Here is a 14,225-nt window from a genome sequence, read left to right on the forward strand (position 1 = left end):
CCTCCTCCTCCTTCTTTCTTCTTCTTCTTTCTTCTTCTTCTTTTTGTTTTTTTGTACTGGGGATCAAATTTGGGAATTTTTTGTTTTTGTACCGGGGTCAAATTTAGTACCTTTCCCTTGTGAGGCAGAGGGTGGCACCACTAAGTAAATCCCTAGCCACAGGACCCTTGTGAGGTGGGTGCACTGCCTCTGAGCTAAATCCTTGGCCCTTCATTCTCTGATTTTGAGACAAGGTCTCGCTGTGTTGTCCAGGCTGGCCTTGAACTCCCTCTGTAGCCCAGCCTGGCTTCAAACTCACAGCATTCTTCCTGCCTAAGCCTCCCTACTGGTGGGATTACAGGTGTGTGCCTCCACGTCTGGCAGGGGCTCCTTTTTGTCACTGGATGCACACGGATACTTCCATCGCACCTCAGTCACCCAAACAGATCTACTTAAGTGGAAGTATTTGCCAAGGAGAAGAATTTTGATGACCTTGCTGGGTGTGGTGGTATACACTTGGAATCCCAGTGCTCTTGTAGGCCAAGGCAGGAGGAGTGCAAATTTGACTGTAGCCTGAATAGCTTGGCAACTCAGTGGGACCCTATCTCAAAATTAAAAAAAAAAAATTGTAAGGTCTGGGGATGTATCTCAGTTTGCAAACTCTGGGTTTTACCCTCAGTAAAACTAGAGGATTTGTGCATATGGACCAGTAGAATCCTAGGGAATGTCTTCAGAAGTGGGTCCTTTAGTGGTAGGGTAAAGTTTGTGGTACCTGACTGGCTCCAGAGTTGTTTATCAGCAATGTCACATAAGTGACACTTACTCCACATTCCAAGTTGAGTGGATTGCACATGTAGGTGTTGCTACCTCTCATAGCTCTTTTTTAAGTAACTGGAACTCAAAGTCAGTGGTGGCCTGAATTTCTTGCATGATTCCCTAGCTTGCAATCCAGAGGCAAATCCAAAGCCTTAGGAAGGAGGAGAACTGGAGTGGGTCCATCCTGGGACCTTCATGGCCTGCCTTGCCACTGTGCTCACAAGCCCCTGTGAGGCCCTGCTATGTGTAAGAGCTCTGTGGGCATTTGCTCAACAGTCCTGCATCCTTGAGGCATGGGGCTGCTGACAGGGTCTCTCCCTGGCCCCTGTGGTGTGGTGGCACCTTGGTATAACAGATACTGTGGCAGCTGCCCAGTACAAGGTGGGCATAGCTCCTGTGGAGATCAGCAGGGATGCACACACTGAGAAGGCCTTCACACAGACATCTCTGCCGAGGCCTGATGAATCTCAGGGTCTCCAGGAAGAAAAGAGCACAGCCTACTCCGTCAGGGACTAATGTGTCTAACTGGAAATGCTCTAGATTTGAGAGTCAAGTTCCTGACTTCAGGGGACCCAATGGGCTCAGTGTTTCACTTGCGTTGGAGACCTAAGTCAGTGCAGAACCCAGAATCCTATGCTGGGAAGAATTGTGAAACCACATCTTCCCAAGCCTTCCCCAAAGGGACCTTCCGCCATGTACTTTAGTGACTTCTCATCTGGCAAAACAGGTGTGCCAGAGAGCAAGCAGGATTCTCACTGGCAGACCCCACTCTTAGGGACCAGGGGAGGAGTCATACTGCCTCCCTCATCCCCACTGTCACAATCTTGGACGATAGGACTCCGGTGACCGGCGTGCCTACTCTGCCTACCTCCCTCTGTAGGGACCTGGTGTTTGTGTGGTGGAGTGACCATGGTCAGGCTGGCAGGTGTGAGACCCGACTCAGCTAAAGTGACCCCATGTTGGCCGGCTAATGACCCCAGAGATTGTTGTTTTCCCCTCCCCTTATCAAACAACAGCGAAAACTGCTTAAACTGCAAAAACCTTCTTGCTCTAATTGCAAGCCTGCACAGGAAAATGGTATGTTAAAGGTGGCCATAAAACACTACCCCTATAAGTGGTAAGATGCATAAATGTGTTTGAAGTTTCTCCTCCTTGCAACTGGGAGAAAACCCTGACCTACGTTTGAACTTTTTGTTTTGAAAAATCCTATAAAACCTATACATAATCCTGTAACGGGGCTTCACTTCTCTTAGGAAGTGGAGTCGGCACTCGTGAAATAAACTTCTTTCAATTTTATGTGTCCCTGGTATTTGGTGTTCTCTCGCTGGCTTGGTATAACGGCGGGAACCTGCCTGGATACATGCCAGCCACTTTCGGGTGTGGGGGATGGGAGGAGGGGGACAGCCACCTTGGGGCGCGTGAAGCTCACAGGAAGCAGAGGTTAGAGCTGGAGGGGGACTGGGGTGTACTCAGTCACTATGCCGCTGGTATCACCACCTTCCACCCACTCCCGGAATCTCCCCAGGAAGGGCGACGCTTCTCTCCGGATGTACAGGAGTGGACGGGGATGGGAGGGTGTAGCTCAGTGGGCGCGCGCGAGCGCCTGCTGTTCTCCTTCTCCGCCTCCTCTGGTTGGAGGCCAACGCCGGTCTCTGGGGAACTGGGTCTCGGTCCAAGGCCTGCTGCAGGTTTGTCGGTTAAGGGAGGGGCGCTCCGGGAGGGGCCGATCGCCCTCTGCAGCCTCTCTGTTGACAAAGGAAGGCGGGCTGAGGCCCCAGCATGGCGCCTAGGAAGCCTGGAGTGCCAGTCCTGGGCTCCGAAAGCTAAGGAACACCTGCGTATTCGCCGCAAGTCCCACCCAAAAGTCGTTTTTTCAACTCGTGTGTTTTAATTACAGTAATTTCCAGGGCATGTGTCCTACGCCCAAAATGGCCAGCCGGAAGCTGGCTCCTCAAATCTATGTGTCCAAAACTCATTTGCTAGAAGGTCGCTCAAAATTTCGATTTCGTCACCTCTCCGCTCTGCGCATGTGCGGGGCCGCTCCCGCACGCAGGCGCAGAACACCGCTCCATCTATGGTCCAGACTTCTGATAGAGCGCCCCACTGGCTGTCGCTGCGACTCTATGGTTCCTGCGTGTGACGCTAGGCCACGTATATAAGGCGTGCGCAGGCGTGGGAGCGCCTCTTTTCCTTCGGCTCCGGTGAGTGTCTTGCTTAGTGGTGGTTTGGTTCCTCCCTCTTTTTGTTGTACCCTGACACTTGTGTTCATTTTCTCTTGCAATTTTACTTGTTTGGTCGCAGCCCCCGAAGATCCTTGGTGTCGCCATGGGACGCCGTCCCGCCCGGTGGTGAGTGCCGAATCCTCCTGAATTCGCTGCTGGGGGATCAGGAGGGTTTATAGCTTTTGGCTCCTTGGACCTTTGGGTGGAGCCTCCGTCGTGTCCCGCTCTCGTCCTGGGATGAGACCATGTTTCCCCTAACATTTCCCTGTTCGCTTTTATTCTTTGCACTATATGTTTTTGTTTAAAAGTTCCAGCACTTCGTTGATTTTGTTGTTGGGGTGGCGGGTTGGCCCGAGACTACAAGTGTAGCACCAGCGTTGGGCTGGAAGCGACCTCCGCCTGCATCCAGCTCTCCTACATCGCCGCGATGTAGGAGGTGGATGACTCTTGGGGTCTTTGTATGCGAATCCTATCTTAATTTCCCGGAGTCTTATGTGTGCTCTAAATCGGGTAGCAAGGGCGATTCGTGCGCTGTCGCCCCTCGGTCTGCAGGGGGCGCCTGGCGCTCTTCACGTGGCGCGGAGGCGGATTCCATACCACGTGCCCGGAAGTCGGCTTGGGTGGCTGGACTGTTGTACTATGCGCCCAACTGTAGTGCAGTACTGTGAAAAGCTGTGGGCATTTTTGGTACCGGGGATCGAACTCGGGACCTTGCGCTTGCGATGCAGGCGGCGGAGCCACTGACCTAAATCCCTAGCCCCTTGAGGGTTGTTTTTAAGCTGGGAGGTATGAAGTAAAGTATTGGCCTTGTCAGGAGCAAACTTGGTGGGGGTGGTAACAGAAGTATTAACTCTAGTATTAATCTGGGTGTTCTGTTGGGGCTACCTGTTCCGAGTATTGCTTTAGAGGAAATGTAAAGCCATTTTCTGTGGATGGAAACAGTTTGTTGGATATTCATTTTTCCCAGCCCTCATTGTTGATTTTTTTTTCCTCCCGCGTGGGGCTGGGGATGTAATTAAGTGCCAAAGAGGGCCTGGGTGTGATCCCTATCACCTCAGAAGAGATCAAAACGCTTTTGGGGTGTCAGCCTCGAACTTCGGGGCTTAAGAGATCCTCCTGCCACTGCTCTCTGACTTTTGGGCCTAAGGGTGTGTGTGCATCTCATGCAGTTGTTTTTGTGCACAGTTGCTCGCCCTGAGCTTCCTTTTCAGCCCTCTTGTGGGTTTCCCAGGCCAACCTGCAAGGTGGGATTCCGCTACCTTGGCCTCCCAAGTAACAGATTCCTGCCTTTCGCTGCCCTAGGGCTGTGGTTGTCTAGAGAACATTTCAACAGCTTGTTGAGTTAATTTGTGACTCTTTTCCTATGCAGTTACCGGTATTGTAAGAATAAGCCGTACCCAAAGTCCCGCTTCTGCCGAGGCGTCCCTGGTAAGTAGTGGGAGAGCTCTGAACCCGGTTTGGCCATGCCTGCCTCTGCTGATCCTGCCACACCTTTCCACACTCACCCAAGTGTTTTACAGATGCCAAGATCCGCATCTTTGACCTGGGGCGGAAGAAGGCAAAAGTGGATGAGTTCCCACTCTGTGGCCACATGGTGTCCGACGAGTATGAGCAGCTCTCCTCCGAAGGTAAGGTGGCATTATTTGCCAGTGACACTTTCTTGGGACCCTACACCACAGCCCTTCTGCAGCCTTGCTCAGGTTAACAAGGTCCTGCTAAGTGATTTGCACTATTTTTTTCCTCTCCTCTTCTAGCTCTGGAGGCTGCCCGGATTTGTGCCAACAAGTACATGGTAAAAAGTTGCGGCAAAGATGGCTTCCATATCCGAGTGCGGCTCCACCCTTTTCATGTCATCCGCATCAACAAGATGCTGTCCTGTGCTGGGGCCGACAGGTAAGTGGGGCTTGTCTTTTCCTGTAACTTGGGGATCCCTGTGCTGGATTTGGCAGCTAGTCAGGGTGTGGCGGTGACCCTGCCTTAGCTCAGCTGTTCTTGGTGATTAATTTTTTAAAAAGCAAATGAGTTTTAGTTAGTATGTGCCCATTTTACAGCCAGATAGAGCTGCTTCTCAGCAAAACCCAAAAAGTATCATGAGTAAGTCCTGGCTTCTAGGCCATACATAGCACCTCATTCTCCAGGCTCTGTTTAAACATCATGTCCCGGAAGCTGGGCATAGTGGTGAATATCTGATATCTCAGCACTTGGGAGGCTGAGACAGGAATTCAGGGCCAACTTGGGCTACACAGTGGCAGTCCCTGTCTCAAAAAAGCTGGCAGCTTGATTGCCTGCCTGCCACACCATCAGGACTTCATTTGGCTGGGGGTCTTACAGGCTGCAGTCAATTAAGCCGACTGGGTTCTTCTGCTGGTGGTGCCCAGTGTGCAGTGGCTGCGAACAGCAATCTCCTTGGTAGTGTATGTGCTGTTGCTTGTGCACTTGGGAGGCTGAGACAGGAATTCAGGGCCAACTTGGGCTACACAGTGGCAGTCCCTGTCTCAAAAAAGCTGGCAGCTTGATTGCCTGCCTGCCACACCATCAGGACTTCATTTGGCTGGGGGTCTTACAGGCTGCAGTCAATTAAGCCGACTGGGTTCTTCTGCTGGTGGTGCCCAGTGTGCAGTGGCTGCGAACAGCAATCTCCTTGGTAGTGTATGTGGCCTGTTGCTTGTATGGGCTGCCCTAAGGGACCTTGGAGACACTGCTGCCGGGTGGATATTCATTATCTGACCTCCTGCCATCTGCAATCCAGGCTCCAGACAGGTATGCGTGGTGCCTTTGGGAAGCCCCAGGGCACAGTGGCGAGGGTTCACATTGGACAGGTCATCATGTCCATCCGCACCAAGCTGCAGAACAAGGAACATGTAATCGAGGCCTTACGCAGGGCCAAGTTCAAGTTCCCTGGCCGCCAAAAGGTAAGCAGCCCTGCAGCCCTCTTCATTCCTGGATGCAATCTTCCACCCTGAAGTAACCCTGAGGCTTTATTGTCTGCCTAGATTCACATCTCCAAGAAGTGGGGCTTTACCAAGTTCAATGCAGATGAATTTGAAGACATGGTGGCTGAGAAGCGCCTCATCCCTGATGGCTGTGGGGTGAAATACATCCCGAACCGTGGTCCCCTGGACAAGTGGCGGGCCTTGCACTCCTGAAGGCTTCCACTGTGCCACCCCTGCCCCTGACAAGTTCATCAATAAATCTTATTTCTGCTCCACATACTTGTTCTCCAATATTCAGAGGGCAGGGGTGGAAAGGAGACCTGCAAATTGTCAAGCAGGGCCAGGACTGGGCTTTGAGGGCTGCCTGGGTTAGCCTGCCCCAAGAACAAACACCAGGTTGCTTTCCTCCCGTGTGGGCGTGGTTCCTGCCATTGGGCTTTCTCAGTCCAGGGCTTGGCAGTGCTAGGCCTGCCTGATGCTATTTTCTTGCCTATAGTAGTGGCTTGGCTAACAAATACACCTAGGCCACTCCCCAAGGTCCTATGCACCCAAAAACCACAGTGGAGTTTACTGTGGCCTGGCCAGAGTCTATCTTGGACCCCAATTGTAGGAGTTCAGGGGTCTGGTTCCAGAGACATTTTTATTTTTGTATGTGTGCCAGAGATTGAACTTGTGAGATGGGGCAGGAGCAGCACCGCTGAGCTAAATCACCCTACCCCATTTTTCATAATCTTCATGTAGAGCAGTTTCTGGTGTTTTAAGATTACCTTTATTTTTGACCTTGAGGTACTAGGTTATAAACATGACTAGTTTGCACTTAAGCATCCCTGATGCTATCAAGTTTTTCTGACTTGTCAACTTGTAACCAGCCTTGGCACTGCTGTCTGCACCTAGCACCTTGTGGCCCATTACAGGCTACCCTTGTTGCAGGGCAGTGGGCTTTTTGGGGTCCCTTGGCTCATCTCATCCTGGGCACGCACCTCACCCATGTGAGCCCTGGGTACAACCAAGTCCTACACCGGCCTATTGCCTGCAGGCGGCTCTGTTCCCAGGGTGTTAGTTTCCCTTTTTGTCAGGCTGGTCTCCAGCTCAAAGCCAAACAACCCCACAAGCCAACCTAAACAGGGAAATGGGGGCGGGGTCACAGGTGAATCCCCCTCAGGAGTTTTTTCTGCTTCAGGTAGGGTGGGTGGTGTCCAGGGTTTGAGTCAGGCCACCAGGCTGGACTGAGGAGCCAGGAGTGACAGCAGCAGCAGGGTGGCTAGGCTGGGGGACTGCATACTCTGCGGCGCCCAGTCCAGCTCCACCTCCACCGGATAGTGGTCACTGATGCCAAGAGCCTGGGAGGGTGGGGATGCAACAGGTGAGGTGTGTGTGTGTGTGTCTTTCCCTCCATCCACCTTCACCCCAGACCTACCTCCTCCTCAGAGAGCCCGAAGCTCTGGGGGAAGTTGAAGGCGGTGGCCGAGTGCATGAGCCCCCTGCAGGCCTCGCCATGCAGCACAATGCGGTCATAGGTACAGTTGGTGCTGGCCCGCACCGTGGTGTCCTCGCCGTCACCAATGGCCCAGCGGAAGCCCACCTCAGTGCGCAGCAGCAGCGTGCTCAGGCGCTTCTTGGCCAGGGAGGCACAGTCGGCATTGAAGTCCCCAAGCAGGATGACGTCCTAGGATGCAGAGGCATTGGGCCTGGCTCCTGGGCCAGCCTGTCCCTGTCCCCACCCCTGTGACAGCTGCCTGGCCAGACCAACCTTGGTCTGCCAGCGCTGGGCGACATCCAGGAACACCACATGGAGGGCGTTCAGCTCGTTCTCCACGTCCTTCGGGGTCGTGTGCAGTGGGACCAGCACCACACTAGAAAGGACTGGAAGGCCCAAGAGCCAGGGTCCCCACCCAGCCCAGGCCTCGCCTGGCCTCTGCCCCCTCTGCCCCACCAGACTCTCCCACCTTTCTCCCCTCCTACTTTTGCTAGGCAAAGTGAACTGGGCCACAAAGGGCTCCCGGGCAAACAGGTCATCCTTGTCTTCATACTGATAGAAATTCAGGACTTGGGTCTTGTCAGACCTGGGCGGACAAAGGACAGGAAACAGTTGCCCCACATCACTGATTTTTGGTTTCTTGAGACCAGGTCTCCCTGTGTACTTCAGGCTCGCCTCGGACTTGCATCCATCCTCCTGCCCCGGCCCTTCCCACACACACACCATACTGGGTGACAGGTGTGAGCCACCATGCCCAGCTTTTAAAAGAAATTTAAACAGTCTTTTTTGGGGGGTGCTGGAGATCAAACCTATGGCCTTTCCCATGTTAAGAGCACACCCTACTACTTAGTAATGCCCCAGTCCCTTAGAATGTTTTTTTTTGGGGGGGTAGGGCTGGGACTTCTCTGTGCTTTAGTCTCTCAAGTAGCTGGAAGTACAGGCATATGCCAAGAACCAGCTACAGCTTTTGAGATTGTTATCAAGGCATAATTCATAGCCAGGTGTGGTGCTGAACACCTGTAATCCCGGCACTCTAGAAAGCTGAGGCAGGGGCGTCACCAGTTTGAGCCTGGGTGACTTAGTGAGACCCTGGCTCAAAACGAAAATACAGAGGTTGGGGATGTGGCTCAGTGCAAAGGCCCTAGGTTCAATCCCCAGTACACAAAGAAGGTATAACTCTCCTGTCCTAAACCTTACCTATTTAAAGTATACAACTCCATGGCTTTGAGTCCATTTCAAGGATGTGCAACTGTCACAATCGATTCCAACACTTTTGTCACCCCTAGAAGGACCCTGATGCTGTACCCATGGGCAGTTCCTCTCCACTCCCTCCCCCAGGCCCAGGCTGCCACTATAATCAATTTCCTGTAGTGACATTTCATGGGAATGGAAATTAATCCCATGTGACCTTGGGTGACCAGCTCAGTTCCCCTCTTTAGCACAATGGTTCCTCGGTGTCCCCACACTGGGGTGCGTGTGTGTCCTCTGTCCCTTGAATGCTGAGTGATGCTGCTAGATGAGTGGACCATACTCTGTCTCCGGCTCTCAGCTCCCGGATATCCGGACCTTGAGTGTTGGCCAGTTGGTGAACATCTCCACTTTGGGTTTTTTTTTTTTTTCTTTTGCTGTACTGGGGTCTGAACCCAGGGCCTTACACTGCTGTGCATTCCCAGTCTTTTTGATTTTTTATTTTGATTCTTTTTTGGTACCAGGATGGAACTTGGGTCCTTGCACATATGAGGCAGGTGGCAGAACCACTGAGTTAAGTCCCTGGCCCTGATTTTTTATTTTGAGACAGGGTCTTGCTAACATGTCTTGGCTGGGCTTGAACTTTCCCAGAGTGCTGTGGCTATAGCAAAAGAGTCTCTTTTGGGCTTTTGTGAACAAGCATTCATGTCCAGACATGTTTTCATTTCTCCCAGATAGATACCAAGGAGATGTACTTATTTTGTAGTAAATCTCAGACTAATGTCACCCATATAGAAAAACGGGTCTCTTTCCCTGACAGTCCCCCACTTGCCCACTCTCTCAATTTTGATTCCAAAGAACTCCCTGCAGGGAGCCTGTCTTTCCAGGACCTTAAGCTGCTTTTTTTTGAGACAGGGTCTTGCTATGTAGCCCAGGCTGGCCTAGAACTCTCAGAGACCCTCCTGCCTCAGCGTCCCAAGTGCTGGGATGACAAACCATCTCAGAGTAGGGTCAGGACTGCCGTGCCACTTCCCATCCTGTGCTTACCGGTAGATGTATACATACTTCTCCTTATATGTGCTGCGCCCCAACTGTGAGCTGTTGAGGAAGCCATAGCACCTCGAGCTGTCAAATTTGCTGCAGAAAGGAGAAGTAGAGTCGGGGCCTGCAGTGCAGTGGCCCCCACTTGGATACACAGAGTCCTGCTCACCATCTGTTTTGTTTGTTTGTTTTTTGAGACAAGAGTCTCGCTATGTAGCCCAAGATGGCCTCGAACTCATGACAATCCTCCTGCCTCATCCTCCCAAGTGCTGGGATTACCGTCTGAGTTCTTGCAGCAGGAAGGAGATGGTCTTGTTGGAGGAGTCCACCACCTCCTGCAGCACCATGATGTCACAGCGAGCCAGGATCTGCAGGACACAGGAAGGCCAGCCTTGCTCAGAGCTGGCCCAGAGCCCAAAGAGCAGCAGGACCTGAAGTGTCACCCATAGTTCAGAGGGAAAGACCAACTGACGACAGTAAGCACCATCCTCTGAACTTTGTGCTCGAAGCCCAGATGTCCCCTCCCCTCTTGGCCATGTGCCAGATCAGCCAGGACTGGCTCTGGGTCATGGTCCTTGGGGCATAGGGCATGCCACAGCCAATGTACCTGTACTAAGGTGTCCTTCACTTGCTCCCTGGTCACCTTGGCCAGTGTCAGCCGGTGGGCGTTGAAGGCGCAGATGCGAAAGGCCTCGGCCTGGCTGGCCAGAAGGACAAGCAGGAGAGTGGAGAGGCCGTGCATGGCTGCGTATGCGCAGGGCCCTGTGGAGTGTGGGTCCTGGCTGGGTGGCACTGGCCCTACTGCAGTCCTGCAGGTGCCCGCCTCCCTCCCAGGAGAGCCCTGCCAGTGTCTGCCACAAGGCCGGCCCACACAGCAACACGCAAGGCACAAGTAAGTGACAATTCAGTGACCCTGAGCATATTCTCACTGTTCTGGGATCACCTCCTCCCACCCCCAGAATGTTTCCCTCTTTCCAAACTGAAATTCTGTGTCCTAACACTAAGAAGAACTTCTGCCAAGGTCCTGCACACCTGTCATCCCAGCATGCAGGAGGCCGAGGCAGAAGGATTGCCGTGAGTTTGAGACCAGCCTGAACTACATAGCGAGACCCTGTCTCAAAATAAAAAACATTAACTCCCACCCCTACCTCCAGGCCCTGGAACTCTCCATTCTGCTGTGGGTCGCTAGGGACTTCAGAGAAGTGACACAACATAGTATCTGTCTCTTTGTGACTTTCTTGTTTCATTCACACCATGTCCTTGTGGTTCAGTCATGTTGGTTAAGCAAAATGTCCTTTTTTGGGGGGTGGGTACCAGGGATCAAACTCCAGTCCTAGCGCCTGTGGTGAGGCAGGCAGCAGAATCACTGAGCCAAATCCCTGGCCCAAAATGTCTTTCCTTTTTAAAGCCAAATACTATTCCATTGTATCACAGACATTTATTTATCTACTCGTCCACCAGAGACACTGGGTTGCACCTCCTTCTTGGCCATTTTGAGTAATGATGCTGTATAAATATTTTGATTTTGTGTTTTTTTTTAAATCAAGGTCTTGCTGTGTATTTCAGGCTGGCCTGAAACTCACTATGTGGCCCAGGCTGACCTTGAACTTTCGGTGATCCTCCTGCCTCAGCCTCCTGAGAACTGGGATTACAGGCGTGTACCACCACACCTGGCTAGATTTCTTGTTTTTGATAGCTTTGGGTTCATACTCAGAAGTGGAATAGGTTGGGGTTGGGGATGTGGCTCAGTGGGGCCGTGCCTGCCCGGCAAGTGCAAGGTCCCAAGTTCAATCCCCAGTACCACAGGAAAAAAAAAGGGGGGGGGGAAGAAGTGGAATTGGCAGGTCACATGATTCTGTTTTGATTTTTTTTGGGGGGGGCTTGGGTCCTTGTGCTTGAGAGGCAGAAGCACTGAGCTAAATCCCCAGCCCTCTACTTTGAATTTTTGGAGAAAATGTCATACTGTGGTGAGGCCCACGGTTCCTCTATTGCTGCTTGACAAAGTTCCAGCAATGACAGGCCTTGGGTTGAAAGCATCGCTCCGGCTTTTATTTTTGCTTGTACTTTTGATTGGCTTAATTGTAATTATGGGAAATTTGGTTTTAATGAAAAAACCTGTACAAGCTACTTCTGAGAAATATGTGTCAGTGGTGTCTGTCATCGAGCCCCTAAGCACGACCCCTGATCCAGGCACTTTCTTTGAAGGGGTTTCCAGTTTTTCAATAATTGAGGATTTCACTCCGACAAGAGCCTCCCCAACCCCGTTTTCTTCCGAGCATCCAATTACTTATAAAAATCCCAGAGAGGTGCTCAAAGATTTGTGGTAGAGTGATCTCATGGCCACTAGGCAAACTCCCCTGTTTCCTACACTGGGGCTTACATAGATGAAGTTAGAATTGTGTGGAAAGGTAAAAAATGAGTAAGATATCAAGATTTGCCCTTTGCAGAAAGAATGAAATGTTCAGGAACACAGTGATGGCTACACACTAAAGAACAAGTAAATACTATTGCCAGGCAGTGGAATCGTTATTATAGAAAGGCTTAGTAAGTGCAAAATACTTGCTTTCTGACTATATAAAAGTTTAATCAAGAAGTTGAATAACCACAGTAGTTCTTTATCAAAACCTAGTGACCTGCTAAGAATTGGCCTCAGTCTTTCCATTGTGGCCAAAACAGGTGGCAAGCTTGGATTGTTCGTTTGATTTTGCTTTCATTTACGCCTTTACTAGAAAATTGTTTGATTAATAATAGCTGAGGCAATAGATAAAATGTTCCCAGAAATAACAATAATAAAATAGGTATGTGCTGTAGTTTATTGGAAAAATAACCTTAAAAGTTTTATCTAGAAATTGTAAACGTATGCCAATTTCCGTATGTAACCTTTAGTATATGACATAAATAAAGACGTCCTCCAATTTCGGAAGGCACAGCACCTCATCCCTACAGAGTGTGTCTCATTCCTTCACAAGCGCCGACTCCAGCCCTCCCTCAGGACCCGAACTCTCACTGAGGCTGGACCCCAGCAATACTGTTTTCCATGGCCGCTGTGCCAGTTCCATTACTGCTTACAGTGCACAAAGTCCAATCTCCTAAACTGCTGCTTGCATAGCGATTGCCCTCCCAGTGCTCAGCCCTCATCCTGAAGAAGGCCCACCTTTTCCCCTCCATCAGCAAATAAGGAGCCTCTTTCTCCATGTACTGCTGGCTTCAAGGGCATATGCATTTAAAGTGACCCCAGATGGCAAGGCAAGGTGGTCCACATCTGTATTTCCAGCACTTGGGAGGCTGAGGCAGGAGGACCACTGCCTGAGCTACATAAATAAATAAATAGTTAAACCATCCCAGATGTGGCCACATCAACTCAATGCAGGGCAATGTGTGAGAGGGCACCGTCCCTTTACTGGAAATCATTTGTTGTTCACCTCGCTGGCTAAGCTGTTTTCTTCCCCAACAACTCTCAGTTTGTCCGTGTCTTCTCTCACCTTGACCTTGATGTGTCATTTTTTTTATACTGGGGATTGAACCTAGGGTCTTCACTGAAGCACATCCCCAGCCCTTTTATTTTTTATTTGTGGTACTGGGGATTGAACTCCGGCCCTTGCACTTGCAAGGCAGGCGCCGGAACCACTGAGCTAAATCCCAGGGCCCCCCCCCCCACCATTTTTTACATTTGTGAACCACTGAGCTAAATCCCAGGGCCCCCCCCCCCACAACCCTTTTAAAATTTGTTTTGTTTTTCGAAACAGGGTCTCGCTATTAATTCAGGGTGGGCCTGAACTCACTATGTGGCCCAGGCTGGCCTCCCACTCGTGGTGATCCGTTTGCCTTAACCCCCTGAGTGCTGGGATACAGGTGTGAGCCACCACATCCTGATCCTTTTAATTAATTAATTAATTAATTTGGGGGGGTACCGGGGATCAAACTTGGGTCCTTGTGCTCTCGAGGCAGACGCTGGAACCACTGAGCTAAATTAAATCCCCAGCCCCCTTTTTAAAATTGTTATTTTGAGTCAGAGTCTTGCTACATTGCCCAAGCTGGGTTTGAATTTGTGATCCTCCTGCCTCAGCCTCCCAGAGTGCTGAGATATACCAGGTGTGTGCCTACAGCCCAGGTCTAAAGCTCTTGCTTTCTCAGCTACTTCTTCCCTTCCCCACAGTCACTTCTGCCTCTGCCTGTCCCTGTCTCTCCTCCCCGATATCTCTCTCCCCTCTGTATCTGTCACTGCCTCCCCCACCTGATGTGTCACTCATGCTAATCTGGGTCTGCCGCCCTGGTGGCTATTTTGGGATATATGCGGGTCTGTGGACAGCCCTGCGCTGCGGTTCCGGGGCCTCCAACTGCGCTGCGGTTCCAGCCCTGGGCTCGGTCGCCTGCTGACACGTTCCCTCTCTCCCTCCGTCCGCAGGGTTCGCATACCTGTCGCACCGTCCACTTCCACGCGGGCCTTGCCTTACACGGATCGCGGCGCCCGCCTGGGTGGAAAGCAGAGCCCAAGGAACAAGGAAGCTGTGGTGCCGGCCCACCCTGACGCCCGGCGGCTCAGCAGCCCCAGCCGTCGGCCAGTGACCC

General features: G+C 51.5%; 2 protein-coding genes, 1 non-coding gene and 1 pseudogene across 5 annotated transcripts; 3 read left to right on the forward strand and 1 right to left on the reverse strand.

The window, feature by feature from the left end:
• The first annotated feature begins 2,999 nt into the window (after nucleotides 1-2,999).
• Rpl10 (ribosomal protein L10) lies at nucleotides 3,000-6,227 on the forward strand. Its single transcript, XM_010638822.3, has 6 exons — nucleotides 3,000-3,143; nucleotides 4,387-4,445; nucleotides 4,538-4,645; nucleotides 4,772-4,910; nucleotides 5,767-5,929; nucleotides 6,011-6,227. Exons 1-6 carry the CDS (start codon nucleotides 3,121-3,123, stop codon nucleotides 6,161-6,163), a joined length of 645 nt encoding a protein of 214 aa, XP_010637124.1. The 5' UTR covers nucleotides 3,000-3,120; the 3' UTR covers nucleotides 6,164-6,227.
• On the forward strand, nucleotides 5,350-5,472 carry LOC117284853 (annotated as a pseudogene).
• LOC117284851 lies at nucleotides 5,585-5,718 on the forward strand. The gene has a single exon (XR_004515922.1). It is a non-coding gene; the product is annotated as a small nucleolar RNA SNORA70 (small nucleolar RNA).
• A 768-nt stretch (nucleotides 6,228-6,995) lies between the features above and the next one.
• On the reverse strand, nucleotides 6,996-14,219 carry Dnase1l1 (deoxyribonuclease 1 like 1). 3 transcript variants are annotated; one of them, XM_010638819.2, is made up of 8 exons: nucleotides 14,073-14,219; nucleotides 10,264-10,353; nucleotides 9,936-10,024; nucleotides 9,663-9,752; nucleotides 7,913-8,013; nucleotides 7,701-7,813; nucleotides 7,368-7,616; nucleotides 6,996-7,290 (listed from the first exon to the last, which is right to left on the reverse strand). In XM_010638819.2, exons 3-8 carry the CDS (start codon nucleotides 10,001-10,003, stop codon nucleotides 7,159-7,161), a joined length of 753 nt encoding a protein of 250 aa, XP_010637121.1. In that variant the 5' UTR covers nucleotides 10,004-10,024; nucleotides 10,264-10,353; nucleotides 14,073-14,219; the 3' UTR covers nucleotides 6,996-7,158. The 3 variants fall into 3 exon arrangements, with proteins under 3 accessions (XP_010637121.1, XP_010637120.1, XP_010637122.1); XM_010638818.2 differs by having other exon boundaries at nucleotides 10,264-10,418; XM_010638820.2 differs by lacking the exon at nucleotides 10,264-10,353.
• Between the last annotated feature and the right edge of the window lie 6 nt (nucleotides 14,220-14,225).

The sequence above is a fragment of the Fukomys damarensis genome, unplaced genomic scaffold, assembly GCF_012274545.1.
Source record: "Fukomys damarensis isolate Sample0158 unplaced genomic scaffold, DMR_v1.0_HiC HiC_scaffold_39, whole genome shotgun sequence".
Lineage (NCBI taxonomy): Eukaryota > Metazoa > Chordata > Mammalia > Rodentia > Bathyergidae > Fukomys > Fukomys damarensis.

What these genes read in the sequence shown, in the direction of transcription:
- Rpl10 (XM_010638822.3), top strand. Translation starts at nt 3,121, where the DNA reads ATGGGACGCCGTCCCGCCCGGTG. An exon ending in TGAGCAGCTCTCCTCCGAAG is followed by an intron (nt 4,646 to 4,771) that starts GTAAGGTGGCAT and finishes CTCCTCTTCTAG; the next exon opens with CTCTGGAGGCTGCCCGGATT. An exon ending in AGTTCCCTGGCCGCCAAAAG is followed by an intron (nt 5,930 to 6,010) that starts GTAAGCAGCCCT and finishes TTGTCTGCCTAG; the next exon opens with ATTCACATCTCCAAGAAGTG.
- Dnase1l1 (XM_010638818.2), bottom strand. Translation starts at nt 10,398, where the DNA reads ATGCACGGCCTCTCCACTCTCCTGCTTGTCCTTCTGGCCAGCCAGGCC. An exon ending in TGAAGGACACCTTAGTACAG is followed by an intron (nt 10,025 to 10,263) that starts GTACATTGGCTG and finishes TGTGTCCTGCAG; the next exon opens with ATCCTGGCTCGCTGTGACAT. An exon ending in TCGGGCTCTCTGAGGAGGAG is followed by an intron (nt 7,291 to 7,367) that starts GTAGGTCTGGGG and finishes CCACCCTCCCAG; the next exon opens with GCTCTTGGCATCAGTGACCA.